This window comes from Gossypium raimondii, chromosome 11, assembly GCF_025698545.1.
Source record: "Gossypium raimondii isolate GPD5lz chromosome 11, ASM2569854v1, whole genome shotgun sequence".
Classification (NCBI taxonomy): Eukaryota; Viridiplantae; Streptophyta; class Magnoliopsida; order Malvales; family Malvaceae; genus Gossypium; species Gossypium raimondii.
In genome coordinates, this window is record NC_068575.1 from 8,883,645 (window position 1) to 8,893,206 (window position 9,562).

Here is a 9,562-nt window from a genome sequence, read left to right on the forward strand (position 1 = left end):
TGAGAATCGTCAAGTTCAGGTGTTACAGAAAGTTAATTTGAATGCAAATCTTGTTGAAAACGAGCCGTCAGTAGAAGGGGCCGGTCGTGGTGGTCGTGCGCCTGTTCGTGGTCGTGGCAGAGTCTTCAAATCTCGTGTGCCATACCAAATCTGCAGTCGTTTTGGGCATGTGGCGTAAAAATACTATTATCGTTATCACCGAGATTCGAATGAGTCATCCAGTGTTGAAGGTCCTGATTCCGGGGGGTTTGTGCACCATGGTGAAGATCATTTTGTGGCTCCTCATCAGAAGAGTCAAAGAATTGTTTATGGTCAAGGGAGTCAAGGGAGTTATGCGAGTCAACAGCGATATGGTGGTCAAAATATGTGTGCTGGCATGCAAAATAGGCCATTGGCACGTAGGCCACATGTGTCTCATGCTTAGCATGGTTCTGGCCGAATTTGTTCAGATGCTTACAAGTCTAATGTGTGCAAATTTGATCTTGATGATGGGCAAGGCTATAATGGTAACACGTCACATGGGTTTAATGATGCAAATGGACATTGTGTATCACATGGGCCGCATATTCAACATCAATCACATGGGTCGCATATTCAACATCCATCACGTGGGTCCAATGTTAAAAATGTTCACCTTAATGCTGGGCCGAATATTGTACCATCATCTAATTTCGTTCAAGTGGATCAAACTGATCCTGGCTCGCCTGAACCAATTTGTGATGGACTCGATTTTGGGGATTCGAGTTTTCAACTTACCAAACCGCATGCTCGGGTTTATACTGGGTCCGAACCGTGTATTGAGCTTCCCCAGCTAGGGGACCTATGTGCATCTGATTATTCTGAGTCGTCAGAATCTGGTTCACATGTTCATACTGCTCAACTTGGGTCTAGTACTGGTGGTGATGGTTCGTTCGTTCAAGTAGGCGATGGAACCACGTCTTGGTACCCTAACTCTAGGGCTAGTCATCATGTGTGTCGTGATGTGTCCGCTTTACGAGATGTCAAGCCATATTCAGGTACGTCATCTCTTTTAATGGGTGATGGTACTCCTGCGGTAATTTCCTCAATTGGTACTGCTATTTTGCCAACTCAGTCTAAGTCGTTACGGTTGTCAAATGTTTTATGTGTACCGAGTATACGGAAAAACCTCTTATCTGTCTCACAGTTTACTCGTGATAATGGTGTGTTTTTTGATTTTCACCCTACCCATTGTGTTCTTAAGGATGCTGTGACTCGAGAGACATTGCTGATGGGCCGCATTCGTGATGGATTATATCAGTTTTCTGTGCCGGTGGTTTCTCATTCGTCCAAAGTTGATTCGTTTGTTGCTCATTCGCAAGTTCCCCGTTCCATTGAAGATTATTCTGTGTTTGCTTTATGGCATAATCGTTTAGGCCACCTGTCTACTTCTGTGGTCAAGACTATTCTAAATAAATGTAATATTGTTTCAAGTAAAAATGGCTTTGATGGTGTATGTACTGCATGTCAAAAAGGGCGGTAACATAAGTTGCCTTTTTCACCTTCTACTACTAGTTATGAACCTTTTGAGTTAGTTGTCTCTGATCTTTGGGGTCCCGCATCTGTTGCATGTGATGAAAAGAGGTATTATGTTTTGTTTATTGACATGTGCACTAGGTTTACCTGGGTTTATCTTCTACGCCAAAAAGCTCAAGCAATAGAATGTTTCACTTAGTGTCAAAAGTTAATTGAGACACAGTTTGGCAAGTCTATTAAGCAATTTCAAAGTGATTAGGGAGGAGAATACCGTGGTTTTACATCTGTTTTAGAATCTCAGGGAATTATTCATCGGTTGACGTGTCCGTACACTTCTGAACAAAATGGAGTGGCTGAGCGTAAACATCGTCACATTGTTGAAGTGGGTATTACGTTATTGGCTCATGCGAGTTTGCCTATGGAGTACTGGGGGTATGTGTTTTGTTGCGCGGTTTATTTGATAAATCGACTTCCTACTGTTGTGCTTCAGGGCGATTCTTCGTTTAAGGCACTTTATGGTAATGATCCAACCTATGATCATCTTCGAGTGTTTGGCTGCTGCTGCTATCCTTATTTACGTCCGTTTGTCGGTCATAAGTTAGATTTTCGGTCTCAGCCGTCTACATTGTTGGGTTACAGTCCTCGTCACAAGGGGTATCAGAGTCTTTTACCGGATGGTAAGGTTATTATTTCGAGACATGTCGTGTTTGATGAGCAGAGGTTTTTGTTTGCTGAGTCTAGCCCTGATAAGTCTATGACGACGACCAGTCAGACTAGTACGAATGTTGTTCCCATTGTGTGGCCTGCTTTGTCTTCTTCGTCATCTCATGTGCCTTGTGTGGTGTCACCATCTCTTCAAGGGTTCCAGTCTCAGCCTAATGTTTCTACTTCAGATACAGATTTGGTGCAATCTCATGCTTCTTCGGATGATGTTGGGTCTGGGTCGGATGCTCTTCCAATTGTACATGAGTCGGTTTCACCAGGTGATTTTAATGATCATCCTTATTCTATCTTAAGAATGTCTGAAGGTGTTTCGTCTTCGTCTGACAGTCAAGTTAGTAGACCACCTGTGGGTAATACTCACCCAATGGTCACTCGAGCTAAAGCAGGAGTTTACAAGCCTAAGGTTTTACATGTTGAGGCTAACGAACCTTCTACAATTGAATAAGCTCTGGCTACTGCTGAATGGCGTGCTGCTGCGCAAGATGAGTATGATGCTCTTATGCGCAATTCCACATGGGAGCTAGTTTCAGCTCCGTCTAATCGTAAGGTTATAGGATGCAAATGGTTGTTCAGAATTAAGAGGAATTCTGATGGTACTATTGCTCGCCATAAGGCTCGATTAGTCGCAAAAGGCTGTTCTCAGGTTCCAGGTTGTGATTTTAAGGAAACGTTTAGCCCGGTGGTAAAACCGACTACTATCAGAATTATTTTGTCTATTACTGTGTCTAGGAGGTGGTCCCTTCGACAGGTGGATGTGAATAATGCGTTTCTAAATGGAGACCTTGATACTGAAGTCTTCATGCATCAACCTCCTGGCTATGTACAGTATGGTTCTGATGGTAGACCTCTGGTATGTCGTCTGAAGAAAGCGTTGTATGGTCTTCGTCAGGCTCCTCGTGCCTGGTTTGAGAAGCTAAAAGGATTTCTAGTATCTGTGGGCTTTGTGGTATCGAAGTGTGATGCTTCCTTGTTTGTTCGGGTTGTATCAGGTTCAACGTTGTATGTTTTTGTGTATGTTGGTAATATTATTGTTACAGGTGATGTGCCCTCTGTTATAGAGTGGTTTGTTCAATTGCTGAATAGTGAGTTCTCGCTTAAAGACATGGGCGATCTTCCTTATTTTCTTGGGATAGAAGTTACTCGTTCTTCATCAGGTTGTCTTTATCTATGTCAAAAGAAGTATATACGTGATATTCTTATTCGGTGTTCGATGGAAAATGCGAAGAGTGTTAATACACCGATGGTCAGTTCCTCTTTCTTAACTAAAGATGGTGGTGAGCATTTAGAGGATCCAACTGAATACAGGAGCCTTGCTGGGGCACTACAGTATGTCACTCTTACGCGACCTGATGTTGCATATGCTGTAAATCGAATATGTCAGTTTATGCATTGTCCCACTTCTGTTCATATGACGGCTCTAAAGCGTATTTTGAGGTATCTAGGTGGAACGATTGAATTTGGGATTGTGTTTCGTCTGTCCACTAATTTGTCCTTAGTTGGGTATGCTGATGCAAACTGGGGGTTAAATTTTGATGACCGGAGGTCTACTACTGGGTACTGTGTCTATTTCGGGTGTAATCCTATGTCATGGTGTACAAAGAAACAACAGGCTGTTGCTCGGTCTACTGCTGAGGCAGAATACAGGAGCCTTGCTGCGGTCACTAGTGAGGTTACATGGCTTTTGTCGTTACTTCAAGAATTACATGTTTAGTCGTCTAGTATTCCAAATATTTGGTGTGATAGTTCTGGTGCAGTTGCAGTTGCTGCTAATCCTGTTCTTCATTCAAAGTTTAAGCATGTTGAATTAGATTTGTTTTTCGTTCGTGAAAAGGTTGCTGATGGTACTGTTGCCGTTGGAGAGGTTCCGGCGTGTGATCAAGTTGCTGATGTTCTCACTAAGCCACTTTCGCTATCGATTTTTGCTCGTTTTCGAAGTTTTCTACGGGTCTTGCCTGTGGGGAAGATGGATGAATATTAGAGTATTGAAGGTTGTCAGTTAGTTATGTATCCGGTGAAGGTTGTTGCTCAATATGGAGCGGTTACTCATGTCTATAAATACTAAACATTTGTATTCAGAGGGTAAGATTTTTGAATAAACAAACAAAAGAATTTTTTCCATTTTATATTTCGTTCTCTGTTGGGTAGATATTTCTTTCTCTTTTATCCAATTCTTTCACATTGGGACTCCAAGCTTTCTAACACTAGAGAGGTTATTGTCACAAGGTGTGTATAAACATCAACCTTTATGTATCCCTTGCTTTGTGTTTGAGATCGATCAAAATAGTAAAGAAGAAGAGAGGAGAGGAGAGAAAATAGTCTACTTGTTTTATTATTTTAAGTTCTAATAATCCAAAAGGATCGATCCATCTTATTTATACAAGATTGGTTAATTAATTAGCTAAATAATTCAGTACTAACAATCAATCCTAACTGAACCTTAGCTGATTTACTAACTGAAATGAACACGGTTACAAAGCTAACAAATTGACTTAAAATAACTACCTAACAACTAACTTCAAACGGGCTGAAGCAACTATACAACTTCAGCAGCTTAACCATCTCTATACCTTAATATTCGCCCAATTGGTTGCTCTTCTGCAACTTTTCATATCTATTAACAACTCGAAGTTTGGTCCAGAACTTAATGAAAAACTAGCTGACAGAGGCTTGGTGAGCACATTTGCTATATGATCCTATGTTGGGACATGACCAATAGTTAATTTGCCAACTTCCACTTTCTCTCGAACAAAAAACGAATCATGTTCCACATGCTTAAACTTAGAATGCATAACCGGATTTGCTAAATCTGCCACAGCTCCCGAGCTATCACACCGTATAACAGCTTTCTACGCAACCTTGACTTATAATGCAGACATCAAAGGCTCTAGCCAAATAACTTCTATAGTGGCATGAGCTAAGCTCCTATATTCAGCTTCTGTAGTTGAATGAGAGACCACTTCTTGTTCCCTAGAGCCCCAAGACACAGGATTTCCTCCTAGAAAAGCACAAAACCCAGTGGTGGAACGCTTGTCATCTAGATTAGTTCCCCAATTTACTTCAGAGTACACAACTAGAGACAACCGATACACTGCTTTGAAGGATATACCATAATCCATAGTGGTTTGTAGATATCTTAGTATATGCTTGACTGCTTTAAAATGCTGATCAAGAGGTTTTTGCATGAATTGACACACCCTGTTGACAGAGAAGGCAGTCTCCGGCCTAGTAATGACAATGTACTGCAGTGCTCCTATATTACGAGTCATTTTCAACTGTACTGCCAATATGAGCAAACAAAGTACATGAGCTGACCTTGAGAATAGGAGTGCCATTTGATTGATCCATATGAAGTATTGTCAACAAGTTTAAAATGTATTTCCTTCGACTTAGGAACAATCCATCAGATGTGTAACACACCTCAATACCTAAGAAAATATTCAGTTGCCCCAAGCTTTTTAGGGAAACATTCAAGTCCAAAGACTTAACAAAGTCATCCACATATGCAGCCTGATTCCCTATTACAACCCACTCTAGTTTGAGCTAAATTAGCATCATTGTTGTTGACTAAGAATTAGGGTTATTCCTAGTTTAAAGAAAAAAAAAGTTTGTGTTTGAAAAACACATTAATTTGCTTTGAGTATCGACTGGTTGTGCAATATCGTGTTCAGTCACGAAATTGTTTAAACAGTAAAACATAAATAAAAATAGCAAAAGTAGAGAGAAATTTGGACACAATCGTTTGTTAACGCAGTTTAGAAACAATCATACTCTACGGAGCCTCACTAAGTGAATGGTCTCTTATTTTTCAATTGATCCAATCACCTATTAGTGAAAGACCAAACTACTTTTCTACAAGATATATTTGTAGCCCCAATAGCTAGTCTCAATTAGTTACAACCACTCACTCAAACCTCACTTACACAAGTTCAATTCACTCACAAATAATACCTAAAATTGAGTGCGAAACCAAGCAAAGAGAATACTTAGACAAAGTAACAATTCACAACTTTCTACCTAACAAAAATGAGCACTTTGATTGTGCAGTATACTACCTATTTATAAGCTTCCTAGGCAACAAGGATAAGCACCAATAATTGAGATAAACCTGACTTCTACTACTTCACATATTTAATTAATGAAGTCCTAAGTTAATCAGAAAAGATCTATTTGAAAATAGCCACCCATCACGTCTTTGGGAATGAGAAAAAAATCCCACCTTAAACCAATCCAATTTCTAACTCCCCTAAAAAATCCAATCTCTTCACAAATACACCTCTTGATACTTTCTATTTTGAGAACAACAGATGTGGATTTTCATGAGTCCCATTTCCTTAAAAAGGAACATCAAATAAAGCTCACGTAGAAAAGACCAACATATAAGTATGTCCGAGTTGTCTTTTATCTTGATTGATTGAGTTCATGACTAATTAAGTCACTGAACAAACATTGTAAGACAACCTTAGTTCTAACAGTATTTTCATTGAATTTATTCTTCACGTATTTAACGTACTATAGATTTATTATTATAAATTTATGTGAATTCTTTTACACTTTAATAACTCATTTTTGTATAAATTTAATATATTTGTTCGTTTGCAGCATTTTCATTTAGGAAAATATTCGGTACACTACTAGTGAAGTTTTTAGACTCAATAAATAGGATCATGGGGTTGACAAGTGTCCTATAGAAGTATTACGAAATATTAAAAAAAAAGACATGTTTACAAAAAAAGACGTGACAATTATCTGAACCCGTAAATAAGGATAAGAAAAATAACATGCCCGCCTATGTATGAGGATTATCTGAACAAAACAGACAAACATATGTGAGTTTTTGTAAACTCAGTGTGTAACCTAACAGAAATAGTCATGCAACATACACAGAATCTCATATGCAGACAGATACAGATTTGGACCTAAGTCCTTAATAGATACAGATATCAAAATTAGATAAGCAGGACAAATATACAGAATCCTACCCCATCCTCTACATACCATCTCCGACCATCCCATCACACCATGTGGGGTTAAAAACACTCACCCATCCTTACACACATATAGTGTCGATGCGACACATAACAGAATAATATGCAGTCAAACTGCCAAAAATTAGACGAAAGGTCTTCGTGCAAATTACTTCCTCCACATATACAAATCCCACCCCAAATACACATACAACATGCAGATAACAGATACAGAATCACATGATTAACATGCTCGTATACAAATATTATACTTACTTATGCAAAACAGTCAGACATGCATATCAGTTTCCTACTCAGATCAGATTAACAGATCACATACAATGGGTTTAGTTAGCCTTTACCAACCCTAGGTAGGCCCACAGTCAATCGAAATGACCCCTGCGACCCTAAAGAAAATTTCAGAATTTGGGACCCACATGCCCGTGTGGGCCTACACGCCCAACCTGGCCTAGCCTGTGTGGTCCACATGACCATACATTCACCATCATACGGCCGCGTCTCGCACACGGCCACACCCTTAACAGTCACACGGCCAGCCACACGCACGTGTGACATCGACAAACCCAATTTTTAGCTTTCGTCGAACCTCATTTTCTCGTGTTTTAGGTACACACCTGGTACAGTTTTGACATAAATGCTCCCACGAGACAACCAGAACCTAAAATTCAATTAAGAACACTAGTCAATAACTGAAACGATTTATAAAACTAAAAATCCCCAATCCACCGAAATGCTCACCTTTGACGAACAATGCTTCTCAAATCTAATTCGTCGAAGAATCAAACGTTTCCAGCCCCTCTCCTAAACAATCAATCAAATCCAAGCATTCAAACTCAATATTCATGAAAATTGCAAATTAACTCCCCTAATAGAAAATCCCTGCCATGCAACGAAAAGGGTAAAAAACTACTTACGAAATACTCCGACTGCAGAATAGATAATTACAAGGACCCGAATGATTAAGCAAAATCGAAGAACTCACCACGCTGCCGTTTGACCAAAGGAAAAGGAGAGAAAAAAAAAGAAGAAAGAAAAAAAACAATATGGAAGATGGGAAAAATAAACGTGAATTTGGGGAAGAGAAAAATTTTGGAAAAAGAAGTATATCCCTAAAATCTCTTTAACTCCCCACTACCCCACTAACCAAATCCAACCACCTCAAAATTCCAGCTCCATCGAAAATCTATCAGACAATTGAGACAAAAATTAACATTCACTCTTGCACGAGGATTCAAACACAAGATCTCCAGCAAACTAACTCTTTACCACTCGAACCAATAAGCTCATTCTAATATAAATTTACAAACAATATAACATAAGCCTACTCAGCAAGAAAATGGTAGGATAAAAAAAAAACAGAATTGCCAAAAATAGGAACATAAGACCTCAAACACACAATTAAAACACTTAACCATTGAAACAAATATATATTTATGTTAAGATTTATAGAAATAGAAATAAATTATTTAGGCGTTATAGAAAATATTAAAATACCCTCGAATACTATAACTTATTTTATTTACGAAAATGTATTTTTGTAATTTCTCTAATCGAGTTCTTTCATCGATTGACTTGTGACACCAACCCAATTAAGAGCTTAAATAATAGTAGGTATATATTATTTAAAGATTTATGACTAATCTTATATTTATTTTGGATTCATTTTTTTATGTAATGTGGTATTTAAATTTTCTTAAATCACATTTTTATGTGTAATATTAAATTTATTAAGGTAAAACATAAAAAACATAAATAATAATTATATGATATTATTAAATCTTCATTTACTTACCATTAATTCTTTAAATTTCAGGAAAAATCTAGTTAATTAATAATAATCAACGTTATCAGATGATGTTGGAGATGTTACAAATTGGTATAGGTTGAGAGTTATCTTAATTCATGGAAATAATAGTTGTAACTCAAATTTGTTTCCTCCAACATATACCTCTTTTTATTTTATAGCTTGACCCAATTTGTAGCTGATAATAAAAGCTATTATTTTAATTATAAAATAGGTAATTATTAATATTTTTAAGTAGTAAAAGGAAGAATATGACTAGTTCAATTCCGTAAAGTATTAATGTTTTTATAATAGTAAATATATTCAGTAGTTGGAATCATGTTAATTCTTGTGTACGTTTCTTCACAATAATTATGACGATAGAAAATACTAATTCAATTTTATTTTATTCATAAAAATGTTACCGCATAGATTGAATTATAAATTCTTCCACCAATTTTCAACTATTAAGTATTTGAATTTTTTAAATTGTTAAGTTCCAAATATTTAGTTACCGAGGTCTGATTGTGAGTTATTAAAGGCTAAATTCGCAATTTTGGGGTTATTCCTAAAGGAC

At 37.7% G+C, this 9,562-nt stretch overlaps 1 protein-coding gene across 1 annotated transcript; it reads right to left on the reverse strand.

The window, feature by feature from the left end:
* Positions 1 to 5,078: 5,078 nt before the first annotated feature.
* Positions 5,079 to 5,549, reverse strand: LOC128034725 (secreted RxLR effector protein 161-like). The gene has a single exon (XM_052623560.1). It carries the CDS (start codon positions 5,547 to 5,549, stop codon positions 5,079 to 5,081), a length of 471 nt encoding a protein of 156 aa, XP_052479520.1.
* Between the last annotated feature and the right edge of the window lie 4,013 nt (positions 5,550 to 9,562).

Coding starts and splice junctions, on each gene's coding strand:
- LOC128034725 (XM_052623560.1), bottom strand. CDS start 5,549: ATGGCACTCCTATTCTCAAGGTCAGCTCATGTACTTTGTTTGCTCATA.